Genomic DNA, 25,852 nt, shown 5'->3' on the forward strand with positions numbered 1-25,852 from the left:
AGTAATTACAATAAAAAAGACTATAATTATTTTAAAAATCAAGATAAAGTTAATGCTCAGTTTATTTCTATATATATTATCTATTTAGTGTTGAATTGCTTCATTTGAATTGATTATTATATGGTGGGCGGAACTGCTGGTGGTTTGTTGTCCCAGCGGTTTGTTGTCCGATTACGTTATAAGAGATTCTTTATATATAATAATTTTTATTTAGTAGTTAGTAATTTTTTAATAGTTATTAGTAGTTCTCTGGACTAGTAACGTGTAGGATATGTGAGATTAGAGCCTCATAGTCATGTAAGGGGCTTAAGCCTTATACTAATTTCTCTGACTACTTGTAAGGCTTCAGCCCCTCACATGACTTATCTCCTATGTCACGGGGCATACTGGGTGCGCATTCCAGGTACTTCCCGCTGCACTATCAGCAAAAGGACTAGGATGTAAAGCCAATGGCTTTACACTGCGCACGCTATATAAGGGTATTCAGGAACAGGATTCAGGCAGGATTCAGGCAACCACACACGGGTTCAGGCAACCACACGGGTTCAGGTACGCAGGCAGGCAGGCAGGCACTGTGACATACTATAAGATTTATAAGTAATATATACTCTAAGTAAATAACTTAAAGCTCTAATTTTTTATTAAATAATTTAATTACTAATAACTAGAGCCTAATATAATTTTAAATTAATATAATTAGGATTTAATTCTTAGAGAAATGTGATAGAACGGTCTGGATTGAGGCCTTATCTTATTAGCACCAGCCTGACTGGCGTCATGGCTCTGTAATAGGCCATACTGAAAAGATTAGAATAATGAAATTATTAACTTACATATTATAGTGGCCCATTGACTTTTATATAATGAGAGGGTAGGGTTGTACGATCTAATCTTTCAAAAATTAATCTATCTTGTGGATATAGGCTATCTTTATTATTATTAGTAAAATCCTACATATTTAGTAACTAATTTCTTACTTAGTTAATAGGTTTTCTATCTTAATAAGTAGATCCTATTATATTCCAATTCCTCTTTTTTGACTACCTAAGGAAGATACTATCTGAAAATTATAAGAAAACAGAAGTAGTCAGTGATTAAACTAATTAAAATTATTATTAAATATTATTCTTACCATTGAAAAGATTTAATAATTAGAAAACTATATTTATTGGTTAAAATAAATTAATAATTTATAATAAAGAATAATCTATCTCCAGGAAGATTATTCTCCTAGTAAAATCTTATCTAAATATTATTTATTTTTTTCTAAATCTAATAAAAAGAAAGAAGAAATTAAATTTTAAAATATCTCTTATTTTATATTAAACTTTAATTTTTAAAAATATCAGGATTAAATTATTAATTTAAAATATATATTTTAAAAAATTTTTAGAAAATATTCTATTAAAAATATAAGATTTTTACTACTATTAGCTACATGAATCTAATATATAAATAAAAATAATATTATTTTACTAATAATAAGACTCTAAAAGAAAATTAATTATTTAAAAAATTATAATCCCAATTTAAAGACTAAATATTTATTTTAATTTAAAACACTATTACTCTCTAGTCAGATATTATAATTTAATTTAAATAAATTTACTAGTGGTACAGCTAAGATCTAAAAAAGTTTTATATTTATTTTAATATTTCAGAGTAATATTTTCTCCGTTAAATTAAAAAGATAAAAAATTTTATTATATTTTATTAAGTTATTACTAGATTTAAATTATTATATTTAAGAATACATTCTATATATATTTAAAAAAATAAAAAAAATAATATTTATTATTATTTACTATTACAAGCTATAGAATAATAGAGGGAAATATAAATAAAATAATAATTAATCTAATAATTATAGACTATATCAGTGGATTCTGAGTTATTATAATAATAAATCTATTATAGATAATACCTTAAATTATAAAGAAAATTCTGTTAGAAAGAATAGTAAATAATTATAATATTCTATATATAATAATATTTAATACTTTATAAATTATTATTTTACTGAAAATAGAAAGATCTAGTCTATTAAGATTTATTAGGTTTTATTAGAGTCCGAGGAAAAAGTAGAGAAATTGAAATAAATTCTATAATTTTAACTTTATTATCTATAATAGGTGAGACGGCTGTTCAACACAATAAAATGAGGTCGTATTGGTACTAACTACTCTAGAACTTTAAGTGTAAGGAGGAAAAAAGAAAAATAAAAAATATTATAGATACTTAAAGAAAATAATAGTAAATAATAGTAAATAATAGTAAATAATAGTAAAATTAATAGAATAAATATAGTTATATACTTTTAAATAGAGCTATTGTTATACTATCCTCTTATTTAGACTTAATTATTCTTAATTAGGGAAATATCATTATTTTTATAATCTATAGTAAATTTATTATTCTCTACTATAGTGATTTATATAGAAAGTTATTTAAATAGTCTAAAGTAATTTAGATAGTGAGTATAAAAATTACATAAATAGAATAATATATTTTTGAAATTATTAATAAAATATTATATATTATTATTCTTATTAGAGCTTATTTATTTAATATAATATTATAATATTTCTATCTATAAATAGTTTTCTAAGATCCATTCTATTTTCTATTTAGTATAGTTATTAACTTTAATTAGAGAAACTTAGTCTAAGATCTATTTAGATAATAATTCTAAAGTATTATAGAAGCGGAGTTTATTAGAATAGAAGATAGAATAGATCTTTATATTATAAGATAATTAGATTTAGAATATATAATTAAATTTTTTAATAATAATTACTAGACTACACTAGTTTTCTAATAGTCTTTAGAATAATTAACTCTAATATTAGTTTTTAATATTTATATAAACCTCGTTTCTGATATTAAAATTTATGGGTTAATACTATCAGTTAACTAAATAAGTTTAAACTTATTAAATAATTTATATATTTTACTTTATTAACTTCTATATTTATAATAGAGATTTAAAAAGGTGTTTAGTCAAAAAAAAATATAAAACTTATATTTTTATTTAATTATAAAAAATAATAATTTTATAGATTCCTGGAGTAGGGCTACAAAGATAAAATTAATTAATAGTAAAAATTTTAATTAGTTATTTTAATAATAGTTTATAAAAGAAATAAGTCTGTACACTATATATTAGTTAATAATTTTAATTTATTTATTAATTTAAAGATAATATATTATTAAAAATTTAAGATTTACTTATAATATACAATATAGTTTATTCTAAAATTCTAATATAAATTATTTTTTTTAATTTAATATAATTATATCCGGGGGCCCTGACTAAGAATATATATATTTTTAAAAAAATTAGATTATATTTTATATAGATATAATCTTTATATATAATATTAAAATAATTTATTTACTTAGCTGGTCTACTACAATAAATATAATATTAAAATTATAATAGTTTTTTAAAAATATTTAAAAATTTATTAATAAATACTATCCCAGGCAGTCTAAGATTAATAAAAATTATAAAAATTTTAAAAAAAGATCCTATTTTATATTCTTCTATTTATAGATTAAATAATTATTTAGATAATAGTGTATGTCTTGGTTCTAGATATTCTTATAATATTAATATTCTTATAATATTAATATTTTATAAAATTTAGTATTTTTATTCAGCCTAAGTAAATAATAATTAATAATAGATTTTATCTAGTAGTTAGATATATAGGTCTTTATTATCTAGAATTACTAATAGATTATTAAAAAATATAAATCTATTTTCTAGAATATATTCTTTTTTATTATAATAGGTTTATTTCTAGTAAGATTTTAGAAAAATATAATTTTAGTTAGTTACTAAAAGATAATTTATAATCTATAAGTATTTCTCTATAGGGGTAAGGACTATTAATAATTTAAAAATTATTAAAAAATATACTTTATTCTTTAAATATTTTAAAAATAAGAGGATTTATTTATAATACTATACTAAGATTTATTTATTATTATTTTTATAGGTTAGTACATCTACTAAAATATTATGTTTTTTAAAACGGAATTAGATTAAGTAATATTAGAAAAAAATTTAATTTATTATACTTAATAAGTATTCAGTTTCTTAGTAGTTATAAAATATTTTAAGACTCTGTGGTTAATTAGGATATTAAAATAATTTATATATTAAAATTTTTTAATTTTAATTACTATTTTCCTAAGATATAAATAATCACTAGTAGTTCTTTATTATAAATATCGTAATTATATTTTATAAAAAATATAATTTTAAAATAATAATCTACTAGATACTAATTCTATTTACTAGCTATAAAAGTATCCCTGTAATAACTTTATTAATAATATTTATTTTAATATAAATAAAAAATCTAAGATTATAGTAAGAATAAAAACTAAAACTAATATTTTTTTAAATATTTTAAAAGCTTCAGTGCAGGTATGATCTTAATTAAAAATAATATTTTTTAAATTAATTATATTAAAAGTTATGCTATTTTACTATAAACTTTAATAAATTTTTAATAAAAGTTATAAAAGCCTAAAAATAATTAAATCTCTTATATAGTTATTAAAATCTCTTATTTAATAATAATTATAATTTTTATCGGGTCTATCTAGATGCTATTAATAGTAATAATAAATTTAAAAAACTTAATTTTTATAATATAGAATTTATATTTATAAATAATAGTTTATAAACCTGTGGCTCGCAACTTTTTAAATATTAAATATATATATAATTTATACTCAGCTGTGTTATCACTATAAATAAATATTATTTTAATAGATTATAATAAATTTATCTAAGTACTCTATTAAAACTTTATTAATAAAATATTAGAAGGCAGTAAATTTATTAATAAAATTAAATAAAAAAACTTAATATATAAATAAATTATATTATATTTTAAAAATTATAAGATCTTTTAAAGCAGGATTTATTTATATCTAATAAAAATTTTATTATATATTTAATTTAATAAAAATTCTAATATTACACAAGTAGTCTATTATCTTATTAATAAGAAAAAAAAATATAGGTTTTTCTTAGTTAAAAATTAAATATTTTTAATAGTTTATATAGAAATGGAGATCTTCTCTAGATTTTTAAATTATTAAAATAGAAGATATAAAGAATATAAAATTTAGTATAATAAATTCTTTAGTTAAGTTTTCTATAATATAATCGCGGGAGGCTTATAGCTTTTTTATTATTATTTTATAAAAAAAATAATATTTAAAAGATTCTTACTTTCTAACTAAATCTTATAGTTGTAATACTAAAATAGAGATAATATATTAAATTTTTTTAAAAAAAAATATTTACTAAATTATAGTATTATTTAGAAAGAATTTTTTTAATCTTATTTTTTTTACTTATATATAGAATCTCCAGTTTCTCTGTAAGAGTTTTTTTAATAATATTAAATAAAATAATAAAACTTTTTATTTCTAAATTCTTTAGATATCGTTAGAAGCTAGCTATTCTAATAAAAACTATTTCTCTATTAGAAAGTTTAATTAAAATAAATTTTAATTTAGGCTTTAAAATTCCTGGGGGAAAATAATATTAGTAGCTTTTTCTATCTAGATTATATTTTATTTTTATTAGGGCCTTGTACAGGCTGTTTTAATTAATATAAAAAAAAATTAATAATAATTATAATAACTTTAATTATTTATTTTCTAACTATATCTTATAATCTTTCTAGATTATATTTTATTAATACTTATAATCTACTAGGGCCTGCTTTAAAATAATTTAAAAAATATATATAAAAAATCTAGCTCTTATCTTATTTTTAATATTAATTAATTTAGCTAGATTAGTTAGTAATTCTAATAATTTAATAAAATATTATATTTAATAAACTATATTTTTTTAACGATAGTATTATGTTTTCTTAGATCTAGTATAAGAAAGAAAGTGTTTAAAAATTAATAGCTATTAATTATAAGATTTAATTAGATTATATATGTTAAATTAATAGTCTATTTTTTATTAAAGTTTATAATTAAGATTACCTTTTTTAAAAATAATGTTAAAATTTTAAAATATTAAATTAATTTAATAATAAATTAAGTATTTATTACTAAGTAAGTATTAGCTCTGGAATTAATAAATATATAAATAAAAATAATATTATTATGTTTAAAAAATAAAGTAGTGATTATAGAATCATTACTATTATTTTCTAATAGATCTTATAAATTTATTATATTTATTTAAACTTCTATCTTATCTAAGATAAAGACTTCTTCTAAATATTATTTTTTATTAATTTAAGTTTTTTTATGGAGGTTTCTAGAGTTTTTATTTGTATAATTTTTTTTAAGATATTCTTTACTTTTATAATTAGGATTTTTATAATAAAAATATTTTCTATTTTTTATTAGTATTATTTTAGTCTCTAGTTTTATACTAGAAGCTTAGATTAGAGATTTAAAGAAAATATTTATAATATTTAAAATAATAATAAAAGAATAAAATATATAAGACTCAGTATAATCCCTAATTATTATAAAATTATTTTTAGTATGTTTCTTAATTTATTCTTTAATTATATCTATAGAGTTAGTATATTACTTTAAAAATTTTTTAAAGTTATTATTATAGTTATATACAGTGAGATTCTAAAGTTTAATAAAGAAGTTATTATAAAAATTATTTTTTTAAATATTTTTATTGACTCCGGCTTTAATAGTAAGATAATAAAATATTAAATTAAAAGTATAAAACTTATTTCCAGTCTTTATCTATAAGTCTTAGTATTAGTAATGGGTGTTATAAATTTTATTAAAATTAATAAAATAATTTTTAAATATTTAAATATATTATCTGAATTAAAGAAGAGATCAGTAGTATTTAAATAAAAATATAAAATAAAATATTTTTTAATAATACTTTAATATTAGTTAGTAATATATATCTTATATATAATAAACATATTATATTAGTTAGTATTAGTTTCTAATTTTTATTATATAATAAAAATCTAGTTTTTATAAATTAAATCTATACTATTACTGAATAAAGGAAGGTCTAAAATCTTTATAAATATTTTTATTTTTAGAAAAGTATTTTAATCTAGATGTGTTTATTATTATAAAATTTATATAATAAAATATTTTTATTTTTTAATAAGATATTTAATTTTTTAGATCTGCTGATCCTACTAGTTTAGAATATTATTTTTTTTAGTTTTTAAGATATTAAAAATCTTTAAAAAACTTTAAAAATCTACTTTGGGTCTTTCTTATATAAGTTATTAAATTTAGTCTAATTAAATCTATCTTTCTAGTCTAGTTTATTAGGTAATATTGTAGAAAGTTGTTAATTATTCTTAGAACTAAGAGTCTAGTTACTTTCTCTAATTATTTTATTTAGTTAAGTAGTTAGGTGGGTTTTTTAGCTATTAAGTATTATTAAGAATATAAGATAGAGACTGCTAATGGCTTAACAAGAGCTGGCTATATATAATAGTAGAAAAGAAATAAAGATAATATTTAAAGTTATAAGATAGTTGTTTAATGAGATGGCCGTTCAATGTAATAAAATGAGGTCGTATTAGTGTTAACTACTCTAGAACTTTAAGTATAAAGGGAAAAAAAGAAAAATAAGAAATATTATAAATACTTACTTGAAGAAAACAACAGTAAAATAAATAAAATAAAATAAATATAGTTATATAATCTTAAATAAGGCTGCCATCACATTACTCCCTTATTTAAATCTGACTATTCTTAATTAGAGAAATATTATCATTATTATAATCTACAGTAAATTCGTTATTTTCTACAGCTATAATCTATATACAAAGTTATTTAAATAATCTAGATTAATCTAGATAATAAACATAAAAATTATATAAATAAAAAGATATATTTTTAAAATTACCAGTAGGATATTACTTATAATTATTTTTATTAGAATTTATCTATTTAACGCGGTACTATAGAGTTTTTATTTATAAATAACTTTTTAAGATTTATTCTATTTCTTACTCAGTATAGTTATCAACCTTAATTAAAGAAATCTAATCTAAGATTTATTTAGATAGTAACTCTAAAGTACTATAAAGATAGAGTTTCTGAGGATAAAAAATAGAATAAATTTTTATATTATTAAATAATTAAACTTAGAATATAGAATTAATTTTCTCAGTAATAATTATTAGATTATACTAGTTTTTTAATAATTTCTAGAATAGTTAGTCCTAGTGTTAATTTTTAATATCTATATAAATCTTATCTCTAATATTAAAATTTATAGGTTAATATTATTAGTTAATTATATAAATCTAAATTTATTAGATAGCTTATATACTTTTTTTTATTAGTTTTTATATCTATTTTATATAGCAGGCTAGGGCTCGGGCTTATTATTAATTAATAATATTTATAATAAGAGTCTGGAAAGGTATCTAATTAAAAAAAAATATAACTTATATTTTTATTTAATTATAAAAAATAATAATCCTGTAGATTCCTAGGGCAGGATTATAAAAATAAAATTAATTAATAATAAGAATATAATTTTAATTTATCTATTAATTTAAAGATAATATATTATTAAAAATTTAAATTTTATTTATAATATATAATATAGTTTTTTCTAGAATTCTAATACAAATTGTTTTCTTTAATTTAATATAATTATATCTAGAGATTTTAACTAAGAGTATACATGCTCTAGAAAGAACTAGACTATATCTTATATAAATATAATCTTTATATATAGTATTAAAATGATTTATTTATTTAAATAATTTATTATAATAAATATAATATTGAAACTATAACAATCCTTCAGAAATATTTAGAAATTTATTAATAAATATTATTCTAGATAGTCTAAGATTAGTAGAGATTATAGAAATCTTAGAGAAAAATCCTATTATATATTCTTTTATTTATAGATTAAATAGTTATCTAAATAATAATATATATTCTAATTTTAGATATTCTAATAGTATTAGTATTTCATAAGACTTAGTATCTTTATTTAATCTAGATATATAAATAAAAAATTAATAATAAATTTTATCTAATAATTAGGTATATAAGTCCCCATTATTTAAAATTACTAATAAATTATTAAAAAATAGAAATCTATTTTTTAAAAAATATTTTTTTTTACTATAACGGGCTCTTTTCTAGTAAATCTCTAGAAAAAGATAGTTCTAGTCAATTACTAAAAATTAATTTATAATTTATAAATATTCCTTTATAGAAATAAAAATAACTAGTAATTTAAAAATAGTTAAAAAATATACTCTATTTTCTAAATATTTAAGAATAATAGGATTTATTTATAATATTATATCAAAGCTTGCTTATTACTATTCTTATAGATTAGTATATCTACTAAGATATTATACTTTCTAAGATAGAATTAAATTAAAAAATAATATTAAAAAAACTTAGTCTATTATATCTAATAAATATTTAATCTCTTAATAATTATAAAATACTCTAAGGTTCGGTAGTTCATTAGAATATTAAAATAATTTATATATTAAAGTTTTTTAACTCTAGTTACTATTTCTCTAAGACATGAATAATTACTAGTAGTTTTTTATTATAAATATCATAATTATATTTTATAGGAGATATAGTCTTATAAAAATAATTTATTAAGTATTAAACTTTATTTATTAATTATAAAAGTATTTTTATAATATTTTTATTAGTAGCATCTATTTTAATATAAATAAAAATATAAAATTATAGTAAACTAGAACAGGGACTAAAATTAATATCTTTTTAAATATTTTAAAAGCTTTAATATAAGTATAATCTTAATTAAAAATAATATTTTTTAAGTTAATATATTAAAAATTATATTATTTTATTATAAATTTTAATAAACTTTTAATAGAAGTTACAAAAGCCTAAAAATAAATAAACTTTTTATATAGTTATTAGGATCATCTATTTAGTAATAATAGTAATTTTTATTAGATTTATCTAGATACTATTAATAACAATAATAAATTCTAGAAACTTAGTCTTTATAATATAGAACTTATATTTATAAATAATAGTCTATAAGCCTATAGCTTATAACTTCTCAAGTACTAAATATATATATAACTTATATTTAATTATATTATTACTGTAAATTAATACATTATTAATATAAATTATAATAAATTTATTTCAATATTCTATTAAAATTTTATTAATAGATTATTAGAAGGCAGCGGGTCCATTAATAAATCTAAATAAAAAAAATTAATATTTAAATGAGCTATATTATATTTTAAAAATTATAAAATCTTTTAAAATAAGATCTATTCTAATCTAATAGAAGTTTTAATATATATTAAATTTAATAAAAATTTTTATATTATATAAATAATTTATTATTTTATTAATAAAAAATAGAGGGTACAGGTCCTTCTTAATCAAAGTAATTAATTTTTAATAATTTATATAGAGATAGAGGCCTCCTCCAGGCTTTCAGGCTATCAGAATAGGGGATATAAAGAATATAGAGTTTAATATAATAAATCTTTTATCTAGATTCTCCATGATATAATCACAGGAAGCCTGCAGCTCTTCTACTATTATCTTATTAATGCTTGCGATCTACCGGGGACTGCTCTAGAATAATCTAGAAAATACTTATAAAAAATCTAGTTCTTATTTTATTCTCTAATTTTAATTAGTTTAACTAGATTAGTTGGCAATTCTAGCAATCTAATAAAATATTATATTTAGTAAATTATATTTTTCTAAGAATAGTATCATACGTTTTTAGATCTAATATAAGAAAGGAAGTATTTAAGAATTAATAACTATTAATTATAAGATTTAATCAGATTATATATATTAAATTAGTAGTTTATTTTTATTAAAGTCTATAATTAGAGTTGCCTTCTTTAAAAATAATATTAAAATTTTAAAATATTAAACTAATTTAATAATAAATTAAATATTTATTATTAAATAAGTATTAACTCCGGAATTACCAAATATATAAATAAAAATAGTAATATTATCTTTAAAAAATAGAATAGTAATTATAAAATTATTATTATTATTTTTTAATAAGTTTTATAAATTTACTATACTTACTTAAATTTTTAGTTTATCTAGGATAGAGACTTTTTCTAAATATTATTTTTTACTAACTTAGGTTTCTTTATAGGAGTTTCTAGAATCTTTATTTATATAATTTTTTTTAAGATATTCTCTACTCCTATAGCTAGATTTTTTATAATAGAAATATTTTTTATTTTTTATTAGTGCTTTCCTAGTCTCTAGTTTTATATTAGAAACTTAGATTAGGAGTTTAAAGGAAATATTTATAGTATTTAAAATAATAATAAAAAATAAAATATATAGGACTTAATATAATCTCTAATTACTATAAAATTATTTTTTGTATATTTTTTGATTTATTTTTTAATTATATCTATGGAGTTAATGTATTATTTTATAAATTTTTTAAAATTTTTATTATTATAATTATATATAATAAGATTCTGAAACTTAATAAAAATTTATTATAGAAAAGTTTTTTTAAATATTTTTATTAATTCCAGCTTTAATAACAAGATAATCAAAAATTAAAATAAAGATATAAAACTTATTTTTAATTTTTATTTATAAGTTTTAATACTAGTAACAGGCGTTATAAATCTTATTAAAATTAATAAAAATAATTTTTAAATATTTAAATATATTATTTAAATTAAGAAAGGGGTTACTGGTGTTAGAATAAAAATATAAAATAAAATATTTTTAATAATATTCTAATATTAGTTAGTAATATATACTTTATATATAATATAATAAAAATATTATACTAGTTAATATTAGCTTCTAATTTTTATTATATAATAAGAGTCTAATTTTCATAAATTAGATCTACGCTATTATTAAATAAAAAAGGATTTAAAATCTTTATAGATTTCTTTATCTCTGTAAGAGTATTTTAGTCTAAATATATTTATTATTATAAAATTTATATATTAAAATAATCTTATTTTTTAATAAGATATTTAATCTTTTAGGTCTACTAATCTTACTAATTTAAAAGATTATCTTTTTTAATTTCTAAAATATTGAAAGTCTTTAGAAGAACTTTAAAAATCTATTTTAAATTTTTTTTATATTAATTATTAAATTTAGTCTAATTAAATTTATTTTTCTAGTCTGGTTCATCAGGCAGTATCATGGAAAATTATTAATTATCTTTAAAACTAGAAGTCTAGCTACTTTCTCTAGCTATTTTAGTTAGTTAGTTAGTTAGTTAGTTAGATCTTTTAGCCGTTAAGCATCACTAAGAACGTGAGGTAGGGACTGCTAATAGTTTAGTAAGAGCTAGCTATATATAGTAGTAAAAAAATAAAAAAATAATATTTAAAGTAATAAGATAGCCGTTTAATGTAATAAAATAAGGTCGTATTAATGCTAACTACTCTAGAACTTGAAATGTAAAGGAGAAAAAAGAAAAATAAAAATATTATAGACGCTCGTTTAAAGAAAACAACAGTAAAGCAAATGAAACAAAATAAACGTAGTTATATGATCCTAAATAAGGCTACCATCACATTTAATATAATAAAATGAGGTTATATTACTGCTAACTACTCTAGAACTTTGAGTATAAGGAGGAAAAAAGGAAAATAAGAAGTGTTATAGGTGCTTGCTTAAAGAAAATAATAGTAAATAATAGTAAAATAAACAGAATAAATATAGTCACGTACTTTTAAACAGAGCCGCTGTCACAATAGGGATTATTTATTATTTTTATATTCTTATTTATATTTGAAATAATCTTGAAATCTTTATAGATCTAGATAATTATATTAAAGTAAATATTATTAGCTATTAATTTATTAAGATTTATAAATTTTAATATATTTTAATCACTGCATCTAGAATTAAAATAATTAATTAATTTAATATTTTTATCTATAATATATAAAAATTTTTATTATTACTACTGATTCGCGAGAAAACACTTAAATTTTTAAATAGTATTATATAGAGTTTAATAGAAATTCTTAGTTAGATAGTAGCTCTATTCTACTATTAATAATTATATTTTATAATCTATATGTTATTTTATTAGTATAAAATTACCTATAATAATTTAATATATTATTATTTTTTTTATTATTAAATTTATTAAAGTAATTTAAAATTTAATAAAAATATATATTATTATTAAGCTTCCTAAAAATATCTAACTATCTAAAGAAAAATTTTATAATCTATTATTAGATCTAGAGATATTACTAATCGAATTCTATTAATTCTAAAATATTTTTTTTTTAGATTTCTTTTAATAACTATCTTTTTATAGCCCTATAGACCATACTATTAATCTTAAGTTTAATAAGATATTTTTATATGGTTTTATATATCTTCTCTTAGAAATTGAACTTAAAGTTTTATAGAAATATATTAAAGAAAATCTAAAATTAAATTAAATATAGTTTTTTAAAAATCCTGCGGGGGCTCCCATTCTTTTTATATTTAAAAAAGATAATAGTTTAAAATTTCTATATAAACTATAAAGATTTTAATAAGATCTCTATTAAAAATTATTACTTTTTATTTTTTATTTTAAAGATTTTTAACAGAGTTATAGGCAATAAATATTTTTTAAAGATTAATATTAAGAATACTTATTATTAAATCTATATTAAAGAAGAGATAAATAGAAAATAATATTTCATATTTAATATAGCTATTTTAAATATATAATTATATTATTTACATTAATTAATACTCCGGTAATTTTTTAAAATTATATATATATTATATTTTATAAACTTCTTGATAATTTTTATATAGTATATTTAAATAATATTTTTATTTTTTTATTAGATAAAAAATTTTATATAAAATATATCTATTAAATACTAGAAAGACTCCAAGAGATTAAGTTTTATATAAAATTATTAAAATACTTATTTTATCAATCTAAGTAAAATTTCTAGAATATATTATTAATACTGATAGTATATTCATAGATCTTTATCAAATAAATAATATTATTTTATAGCTATTATCTAAAAGGTATTATAATATTTAAAATTTTTTAAGATTTTATAATTTTTATTAATAATTTATCTAAGATTATTTTTATATTATATTATTTTTTATTTCTTTATTCCGTGGAGTAATTAATTGATAAAATCTAAAAAAGTCTAAGTAAACTTATATAAATGAATAATTTTCTATTATTTAATTATTATTTTTAATAAATATTTTTATTAATATATTTCAATCTTATTGAACCCTGACGTTTAGAAACCGATATATCTAAAAAAAGAATAAGTAAGATCTTATTCTAATTTAATAGTAAAGATATATTTTATCTAATTATTTTTTAATCTTATAAATTTTCTAGTATTAAACTAAATTATAATACTTTAGATTAAGAATTATTTACTATTATTTATATTTTTAAATAATAATAATAATAATATTTTGAGGAGACTCTCTAAATAATTAAAATTCTATTAAATTATTTAAACTTATAATTTTTTATATATTAGACTAGAGTTAATAAGAGATAAGCTTAATAGCTTATAAATTTAATTTCTTTTAATTTTATTATTAAATATAGAGAAAAAAAATTAAATTTAATAGATAGATTTTTTAAAGTATTTACTAGGTCTTAGATAAAATCTATTTTCTAAAAAAATTTTTAACTCTAATTTAAGATTATTTTATAAATATATCATCTCTAATAATTAAAGATTTAGTAAATATAAAACCTTAGTTTAAACTTTAAAATATATAAGATTATTTTGGATTTAATATCTACATAATATTAAGTTTAAAAGATTCTAATAATCGAGCTAATATAGAGATAACTGACTAGGTTATTTAGAAAAACTTATTTTAAAAAAAATTATTTTTTAATTTATAATAATATATATATATACTGTAGAAGTTCTATACTTAAATATATATAATTCTAAGTTTTAAAAAATAATCTTATATTTATAAAATAAAGATCTAGAGACTTAATAGTAAAAGACTATTATTTAATAAAAATAATTAAATTAAAAGTACTGGATTATCAAGACTATTAATTATATTTATTTTAAAATTATTTTTATATTTTATCTTCTAAAATATTATATTAAATACTTATCTATCTATATTATAATAATTATTAGTAGGATACTTCAGAAAGACTTAAATAAAAGTTTTATTATATAAAAAATTTTTATTAGAGTGGATTATATAAGAATACAATTATATATATATATAAATTTATTTAATATATTAAGATAATATAATTTTAAATCTTTACTAATTTCTTTCTATTTCTTTATAAAATTAGTAATAGATTTTATTATAAGATTATTTCTAATTATCTAATATAAATAAACTATTAATATTATTCTTTTTATTATTAATTAATTTTTGAAATATCATTTTTTCTTTATTATTTTATTAATTATAATAGTTCTAAATCTAGCTAAATTATATTATTAACAAGTTGAACTAATCTTCTGATTTTTTAATAAAATTATATTTAATTAAAATTTAAAATTTACTAGCAAGTTTTACTTAGATTTATTCTATAATAGTTATATAACTTTAAGGCTTTCTACTATACTTTATTTATAAATTAATAATTAAATAAAAGAAATATACTAAACTTTAAAATCTTACTTAATATATTATTCTACTAAATTTTGTATAAATTAGACTATAATATTATTAATTATCTAATTTATTTATAATAAAATAAATAATATAACTACTAGATAACTATTTAATAAAATTTTATATAGCTATTCACCAGACTTTTATATTAAAATTAAAGATGATTTTTAATAGTAAAAGATTCTAATTATATAAGATAGAATCAAGAAACTCAGATAGGTAAGAGAATAAATTTAAAAAATTTAATAAATAGTTATAGAAAAGTAAAAAAAATATTATAATAAATATAAAAAGTTTTTTTATTTTAAAGAAAAAGATTTAATTAGGTTATTAACCCAGAATCTATAGTTTAAGGAATTAAAAAAATTAATCCTAAAATTTATAGAATTTTTTAAATTTTAAAATAGATTAGATTATAAATATATTATTTTTATTTATTTAAAAAATATAGATAAATCTATAATATATTTTATATTTTATTACTAGAGCCGTAGAATACTAGTATAAATTAAAAAATATTATCAATACTAGAACTAAATGATAAAAAAAAATAGAAAATTAAAAAAATCAAGAATTACTAATAGTATAATAGCTAAGACTACTATTTAATCAAATAGAAAGAATAATTTAATAAATATAATTAATAAATATTTAGAAAAAATATAAATAATATATTCCAAGTTATTTATAATTATTAGAAAAAATAGAAAGAACTAAAATAAATAATAAAATATTATTAAAATAATAAAAACCTGAAAATATTATATATCTAACTTATTAATCTAAATATAAGACCTATAAAATTATTTTATTATTTTTTTATTAATATTATAACTATTTACAAGGAATCTAATCTAAATTATATAAAAAATATAAAATTTATTATAAATAATAAGTTATATCCTGATAATCTATACTTGAATATTTAAAGTTATATTTATAAATTTCAAAAAAAGACTAAGTATTTAAATACCTATTAAATTATAAAAATATAAATAAAGAAATTGTTGTAAATAATCTAAGTCTTTAAAATTATTATTATATTTTTTTATTTTTAAAATTATTATTAAAATTATATTTAAAAGCTGCTAGAATATTAGGGAAATATTTATAAATTATTTTTATTATATTATAAAAAAATAATAATTATTATAATTTAAATTATATAGTCTGTATTCTTAGATAGTAAATAAAAAAATAATTACTTATTATATTAATAGAGCTTTAAATGTGATGTATCTATACTAAAATATAAAAATTAATAAATTAATATACTAGATAGCTAGATACTATTAGTAACTATAAATATTAATCTAATATTTTATTAATAGATTATTTTAGAAAATAGTTATTTATTAATTTATATTTTTCTTAAAATTCTTCAGGTAAAGACTTATAGTATAAATAATTTTAATATTTTTAAAAATCTTAATAAAATTAAAATTATTTATATATAGGTAAATATATAACTTATTACTTAAATTCTTGATATTGAGTAATTTATTAATCTATTAAAAAATCTTTATAAGATTATATATATTTTCTAGCATTCTAGTAAATATTTAGTTATGTTAATAAATAAATAATATATTAATAAATAAAATATTTATAAAATTATATTTTTTATTACTCTTGTAGCAACGCTAGCAGAAAATTAATATCTTATTATTAAAATATATTAAATAGTAAATAAGATATTAATAATAATATTATATTTTTTTAGATTTAATTAAAAATAATATATATAAAAGAAGTATATAGACTTAATAACTATATTATAAGTAGTATAATACTTAATAATTTAATAAGTATGAGATATTATAATTACCTTCTTAGTTAAATAATAATAAAAAGATTTAGAAACATAATAGAATCAATAATAACTAAAAAAAATTAGAATATTAAATGAAAGAAATAACTATAAAAATAAAAAAGTATAAAAAAGAAGAGAAAAAAATAATAATACTAGTATTAATATTATAGTAGGTTATTATTATATAGAAAGTAAAACTATTTATTAATTCTAATTATAATAATAATAAATATATTATAATATTTTACGCTTTTCTTTTCTTATAATAATATATTAATGGTTATTTTAAGGTTTATTACTTATTTTTTATTATATTTTTATTATAAAATTATTTATATATGGCTTCCTGAGCCAGGAGACTTACTTTAGTAAAAAAAAATAATTATAATAAAATAATCTAGATTAAAGCTTTATCTTATTAGTACTAGTCTAACTAGTATCATAGTCCTATAATAAGCTATATTAAAAAGATTAAAATTATAAAATTATTAACTTACATATTATAGCAGCCCATTAACTTTTATATAATAAGAAAGTAAGATTATACAATCTGATCCTTTAAGGATCAGTCTATCTTATGGATATAAGCTATCTTTATCATTACTAATAGAATCCTACACGTTCAGTGAAAAGGGCTAGGCCCTGTCAGCCATCCAGAATCAGAATATCTATATTCCGACCTGTCTGGTTCTGGACCTTAACCCAACAATACCTATAGAAAGAATAGAAATTCCTAAAGAGAATAGAAATTTCTAGAGTAATAAAGAAGCTTACTAATATTATAAAAAAATCTACTGGAAAGAATTATCTATAAATAAATTTAATTAATCTATAAATTAGATAATTCTTCTTCCAATAAATTTAATTTTTTTATAGATTATTATATCTTATATAGTCTATCTAGTTTCTTAACTTATTATAATTTTAAATTTACTCCTTCTTTGAAATACCTATTAGATAATAGATTAATAATATGTAATAACTATAATAAATTAATAAATATTTTTAATTATTATAAAAATACTATCTAAGCTAACATTATTAACTAGTTAACTAAATATATTAAAGAACTAATAATCTAAAATATAGAAATATAATATATCATTACCTAATAAAATATAATAATAAATAATAAGATTAAAGCTAGCTTTAGATAGGTTAAATAAATTATTAATATTTAACTTTTATTTTCTTAAATATCTACTATAATATTTTTATTTATATTAATATTAGTACCGGTACTAGCCCAGGATTTAACTAATATAAAAAAACTAAAATTACTAATTTTTATAAATTTTAATAAAAAAAATAAGAATAAGTTCCTGAGCTAGTTTAATAATATATAAATAAAAATTAAAATTAATTAATAATTTATTAATACGCTAGTTAAATAGGCCTAGTATATATTTATATTCTTAAATAGAAAAATTAAAATAAAGATTAATCTATAAATAAAAATTAATTACGAAACCTCAATCTTCTTAATTATAATTTTAATTAATTATTTTAAACTAATTTATGAGGATCCAGCCTGATAGAAAAAAACTATTAATAAATTATTTATTTTTAAATAGAAAAGTTAAATAATTAATAATCTTTTAATAAAAATTAATAATTTATTAATTAAGATTAGAAAATATAATTAAAAAAATTTAAATAAAAAAAATCTTCTATACTAAGTCCTGAATAATAATATTTACTAATAAATAATTAATATTAAATAGAAACTAGATTTTAAAGATTTTTATTAATAAGTTAAATAGGTAGCTAATAAGCTCGTAAAAATAAATTAATTTTTAAAAAAATAATTAGAATATTTTAGCGTCTAGATAAATAATATCTTTAAAAAAATAATTATAAATAATATTATAAATTAAAAATTTATAGTAGTAAGTACAGAACCTACTTAATAAATTTAATAAATATTAAAAAAAATACTAATTAAATACTGTAAGATGGGACTCTATATATATTATAAATTTTTAAAATACTATATTATTAGATATTTATATCTATTACTATAGTATTTTTAAAATTTAAAAAATATTTTAAAGAGCGAAGTTTACCAAGCTTTATTTAAAGATAATTTAATTAATAAAATTAATTAGATTTTAAAAAATTTAATTATTTAGTAGCCTCCAGTCCTGGAAAAAATATAATTTTTTTCAATTATTATTTAAAAAAATATATATTAATTAACTAAAATTATAAAAAATTTAAAAAAAAATTTAAAAATTTAAAAGCCATTACATCTTTTCTATATTAAAATTAATTAATAGAATTTATTTTATAAATACCTTGATTGATACTGGCTATATACTATATAAAATAATTAATTAAAATTTTATAAATAAAAATAAACTAGAATATATTCCTATTGAATCCTAAAATATTAAAAAATTTAAAGAAAGAAAAACTTATATAATTAAATTAATAAAGATATTACTAGATATAAATAGGAGCCTGTAGAAGTATATATATTTTTATATTTTATTATATATATATAAATATAATATTATATTAGGACTCCCGTGGATAAAATATTAAAATATAAGAATAGAGATATAATATAGATAAAAATAGAATTATTTTTTAATACTATATATAATCTCTACTAATATATAGTATACTTAAAAAAATTAAAAAAAGAAAAAAGATCCAGTAGAGCTATTTATAATAAATCTAATAAATATTAATAAAATTTTTTATAAATTTAACTAATTAAAAAATCCCATAGAAGTAAAGAGTAAACTATTAAAATTTTATTATAAATATTTAAATATTTTTAATAAAATAATAATAAATATTTTACTATTTTATTACCTGGGGATAGACTACTCTATAAAAATAATTAAAAATATTAAAAAAAAAGGAGATCTTTTAAAATTTTTTTTATTAAATAAATTAATTAAAGTTTTTAATATTATAAAAAACTTTAATTAATTTTTTTAAAAAAAAATTTATATAAATTAATAATTTCCTAGTAACTATCCCCATATTATTTATTTTAAAATCTAGTAATAGTCTATATTTTTATATAAATTATTAAATATTAAATTAAATAATAATAAAAAACTAGTATTTTCTGTTATTTATTTAAAAAATTCTCTAATATATCTTAAAGATTTAATATTATATTAAGTTAGATATTATCTAGATCTTTTACTATATTTAAATTAAAGAAAAAAATAAACGGAAAACCACATTTTATATTTATTTTAAATTATTTAAATAATTAATAATTTTATTTAAATTTATTAACTGCCCGAGTACCTTTTAGTAATATATTAATTAAATCTTATAAAAATTTTTTAATAAATTTTATTTTATTTATATTAATAATATTTTTATTTTTATAAATAAAAGTCTAGTTAAATACTGTGTCTAAATATAATAAATACTAGAATATTTATAGAATATAAATCTTTAAATAAATATTAATAAGTATAAATTTAAGATAACTATTACTAAGTATTTAAGATTTATTATTAAAATAGAAAAAGAGATCTGTATAGATCCCGCTAAAATTTAAATTATATAAAATTAAAAGATTTTAAAAATTATTTATAATATTAAAACTTTTCTAAGATTTACTAACTTCTATTAATAGTTTTTTAAGGACTGGAGGGCCTACTTAAAATTCTTAATATAATTTATAAAAAAAAATATTAAATTTAATTAAATACTAGAAACTTAAAAAACATTTAAAATTTTTAAAAAAATTTTTATTATTATTTTTATTCTAATATACTAGGATTCTAAACGAGAAATTTTAATAAAAATTAACTTCTTTAAATAATATATAGGGGGGATACTATTTTAATAAAATAATTAAAAAATTTTTTACTTTATAGTATACTTCTTAAAGAAAAATTTATTTATAAAATATAACTATTAGATTTATAATAAGGAACTACTAGTAATTATTTAAATCTTATAAAAATAAAAATTAGAACTTATTTTACTTCTTTATTTTAAGATTTTTAGTAATTATTAAAATCTAGAATATTTTATAATCTAATAATAATTCATAGAATAACAGATATATTAAATCTAGTTTTTAAATTATTTTAATTTTATAATTAATTATTATCTAGAAATAATAAATACTTAATCTAATACTTTATCTTAAAGATTTTAAGATATGTTTGAGAAGAGAGATAAATATATTATAAATTAAAAAATCTAATTATTTTATTTTATATTTAAGGAGAGATTTAGCTATATAATATTTATTAAAAAAATCTTTAATATAAAGATTCTTACTGGTTTAGAATCTATAAAACTAATACTAAATAATCTATAAAAATAAATTAAATAAATTAATAAAAATTTAAAAGAGTACTGGGAAGTAGTAATTAAAAATAAATTTAAATTTTTTAAATAATTAAAATTAAAGATTTTTATTATAGAATATTAATTAGATATAAACTAGTATTTACTTTTTTAAAAATAAGTTTAGATTTCTAATTTAAAGTTCTTATAAATCTAGATTATTTAAGAAATTTATAATAATATAATCACTAGACATTTTAAATAAAATTAAACTTATAAAATAATTATTTATTACTATTATTAACTAGATATAAGTAAGAATATTTATTAATTTTACTATAATTATAATAGCTATAAAATTAATTATATTAAAAAAATTTTAAATAAAATCTTTTAAAATTACTGCTAATCTTTAATTAATTTTAATAAAATATTATTATTAATTTTTTAATAGACTTCCTAGAGTCTCAAGGCTATAAAAATATTATAATCATTATTAAATAGTTAATTAAAGATATTATTATTAAAGCTATCCTAAACATAAATATAAAAAATTTTATAAATATATTTATTTAAATATTTTATAACTACCATGGGGTATCCTAGTTAGTAATTTTAAATTATAATTTTTAATTTATAAATATTTTATTAATTAATAATAAATTAATTAATAAAAATTATTATCTATGGTATAACTAGCCTTAAATAATTAAAACTCTATATTAATAGAAATAAACTCTTTTTTTCTATAATATAATTTTTATATGAAATCTTTAAATTTAAATATTAAAATAGATATTTTAAAATAGTATTAGACTAAGAACTCCTAAGAATAAGTTAAAACTATTTTTAATAAACTCTAAGAAACTTAAAATATTATTAATTTAATAATAATAATAACACAAGAGATATAAGAATAATATATTAACTATTAATAAAATCCTGTCTCTTATTATAAAGAAAATAATAAGATCTAATTAAATCTAAAAAATATCATAATTAATTAACCTAGTAAAAAATTAGATTAATAAAATATAAAGTTTATAATATTAAAATAAATTAAAATATATATTTATAAATTAAATACACTATCTAAAATTTATTTAATATTTTATACTAATTTATTTTAATTTATTATTACAGATCCTCTATCTATCTAAAAGATAACTAATTAGTAATTAGATATTATTATTATAAAAGATAATATTAAGAAATATATTATTAAAAAAATCTTAGATAAAAAAATATATTCCAAGAGAAATATATATATAAAAAAATATTTTTAATTAAATAAAAAAATATATTATATTTATATAGAAATTAGCAATTAAATTCTATAATATTAAAATTTATAAATATTAATATAATCTTATTTATTTAATTCTTTAAAATCTACTACAGGCTAGTCGCGTTATGGTAAGAAAAATAATAATTAAAAAAAACTAAATCTTATTAACCATCTAGAATCAGAATATTTATATTCTAACTTATCTAGTCCTAGATTTTAATCTAATAATACCCATAGAAAAGATAGAAATCTTTAGAAAGAATGGAAATCTCTAAAATAATAAAAAAATTTATTAATATTATAAAGAAATCTATTAGAAAGAATTATTTATAAGTAAACCTAATTAGTCTATAGATTAGATAATTTCTTTTCTAGTGAATTCAATTTCTTTACAGACTATCATACCTTACATAGTCCACCCGGCTTCTTAGCCCGTCACATTCAGTAACCAGTTCCTTACCTAGTTAACAGGCTTTCTACCCTAACAAGTAGATCCTATCACAAGAAATTAGATCTATAATTAATAATTAATTAGACTAGATATTTATATAACTAAATGATAACTAGATCAATTAAAGATTAGCTTATAAAACTTATCTATAACTAATAATTAAGAATAATTATTTAATAAATATAAAAATTATTTAAAATTTCAATTTCTTATATAACTTATCTTCTGTAAATAAGAAATTTAAAAATATATATTTTAAATAAGTAATTTAAAGTTCTAATCTTTTAGTAGATAGTTTAGTTAGTAGTAACTAGAGCCTGGTATAATTCACTCTAAAAGCGCACTTAGAGCAGATCATGACACTGCTACTTGGTAGCAGCACTCGCCTATTTACAGCCTGAGGCACCCAGCAATGCCCAGACAATCATCCACACATGCATCGCCTATTTAGTAATCAGACACTAATTCTAGATAATGATAGTTATTACCCCGTATTCCGCAAGAATTTAAAAGCAGCATCTTACCAAACATCACGCTCTTCAATATAATACCACATTCTTCTAAACCCCTGTTCACCATTTCAATACATAATGCTTGACGATAGAAAGCGAATCTAATTCTGAAGTCATCCATTCTCCCGGTGCTATTGACATCGGCAAGTCTTTATCGAGGCCATCTTTCGGTAGTCAGCAGACATCAAGTACATCACATCTCGACAGGCATAAATAAATTTACATCATGTCATTCTCCAATCTCGTCTCTGATCTCGCTTTTAGGGATGCTCAGGATGACCGGAGCTCCCAGATTTCCCATGCACGGTCCCAGGCTACTGCTCGATCGTACACTAGTACAGCTGCGACAAGCGTTAGCATATCTGGTGACATTTCTAGTCAGCTTCATTCTGGCTACAGCCATCCATTGAGCAGGTCATGGCAAGCAGAGAAGCAGTTGACCAAGGTTCGCACTGCAACGTAGTCATATAACATACTCTAATCTTGTGCAGGAGATGCTCATCTACCCTCTTTTTATTACCGACAATCCCGATGAGGAGACACCCATACCATCCCTGCCAAATCAATACCGTCGAGGACTGAATCGACTGGTTCCATTTTTAAGGCCACTGGTGCAAAAAGGTCTGCGTTCCGTGATTCTATTTGGCGTTCCCTTGCACCCATCTGCAAAGGATGCATTGGGAACCGCTGCAGACGACCCGACTGGGCCAGTAGTTCAGGCTATTCGCCTTCTTCGTTCGCGCTTTCCCCAGCTCTATATTGTGACAGATGTCTGTCTCTGTGAATATACTTCGCATGGTCACTGCGGCATACTGCGTGAAGACGGAACATTGGATAACGCACTTTCCGTTGACCGGATTTCTGATGTAGCTTTGGCCTATGCTGCTGCCGGCGCTCACTGTGTGGCTCCATCGGACATGAATGATGGAAGAGTCCGCGCCATCAAGCTGAAGTTGATCGAAGCTGGTTTGGCCCACCGTGTTCTTTTGATGTCCTACAGTGCCAAGTTTAGCGGTTGCCTTTACGGTCCTTTCAGAGATGCCGCAGGGTCCTGCCCTTCTTTTGGAGACAGGAGGTGTTACCAATTGCCTCCGGGTGGTCGGGGGCTTGCTCGGCGAGCCATACAGAGAGACATTGGTGAGGGTGCAGACATCATAATGGTGAAGCCTGCAAGTAGCTACCTGGACATCATCAGAGACGCCAAGGAGCTTGCAAAAGATATGCCAGTTGCTGCTTACCAGGTCAGTGGTGAGTTTGCTATGATACATGCAGGGGCAAAGGCAGGTGTTTTTGATTTGAAGTCGATGGCCTTTGAGAGCACCGAGGGGATATTACGCGCCGGTGCTGGCATTATAGTGAGCTATTTTGTGCCTGACTTTCTGGACTGGCTCTCTTAGGCATTCTCCCAATACATGAACGAACCCAGCACCTGCCCTGCTTACTGTGATGTTCCAGTCTCAAAGAGGCAGCCTATCTGAGTTTGTCAATAGGGAGAAATATTGAATCGTCACTCGACTAAGAAACTGTCATTGAAATTAGTGTACCGGGATGGATTTATCGTCGCTCTTGTGACGTATGATGTTTAATGCCCCAAGACAGACTGAACTCAAGCCCTCCATATGCTATAATGCTGAGCCTGGCATGTGCTGAGAAAATAAGAGTGACCCGTTCTTGTAAAACAGAGTGATTGGCAATTCACTTGTATGTGAATGGCTACTGAATTACTTCTATTGGGGCCCTTAAGAAGTACAGAGGACGGCATAATAGAGCACTAAAATTTTCGAGAGTATAATGCCGCACGCCTTGTGCTCTGAACCAGCCAGACACCTAAACTTGAGTGTGCTATGGATGAACCCGTATAG

General features: G+C 18.1%; 1 protein-coding gene across 1 annotated transcript; it reads left to right on the forward strand.

The window, feature by feature from the left end:
* The first annotated feature begins 23,977 nt into the window (after positions 1-23,977).
* On the forward strand, positions 23,978-25,841 carry BO80DRAFT_408343 (porphobilinogen synthase HEM2). The gene is made up of 2 exons (XM_025717844.1): positions 23,978-24,435; positions 24,482-25,841. Exons 1-2 carry the CDS (start codon positions 24,217-24,219, stop codon positions 25,385-25,387), a joined length of 1,125 nt encoding a protein of 374 aa, XP_025574542.1. The 5' UTR covers positions 23,978-24,216; the 3' UTR covers positions 25,388-25,841.
* Positions 25,842-25,852: the final 11 nt, after the last annotated feature.

Source organism: Aspergillus ibericus (genome assembly GCF_003184845.1).
Source record: "Aspergillus ibericus CBS 121593 unplaced genomic scaffold BO80scaffold_23, whole genome shotgun sequence".
In the NCBI taxonomy this organism is placed as follows: Eukaryota; Fungi; Ascomycota; class Eurotiomycetes; order Eurotiales; family Aspergillaceae; genus Aspergillus; species Aspergillus ibericus.

What these genes read in the sequence shown, in the direction of transcription:
- BO80DRAFT_408343 (XM_025717844.1), top strand. Translation starts at nt 24,217, where the DNA reads ATGTCATTCTCCAATCTCGTCTCTGATCTCGCTTTTAGGGATGCTCAG. An exon ending in CAGAGAAGCAGTTGACCAAG is followed by an intron (nt 24,436 to 24,481) that starts GTTCGCACTGCA and finishes AATCTTGTGCAG; the next exon opens with GAGATGCTCATCTACCCTCT.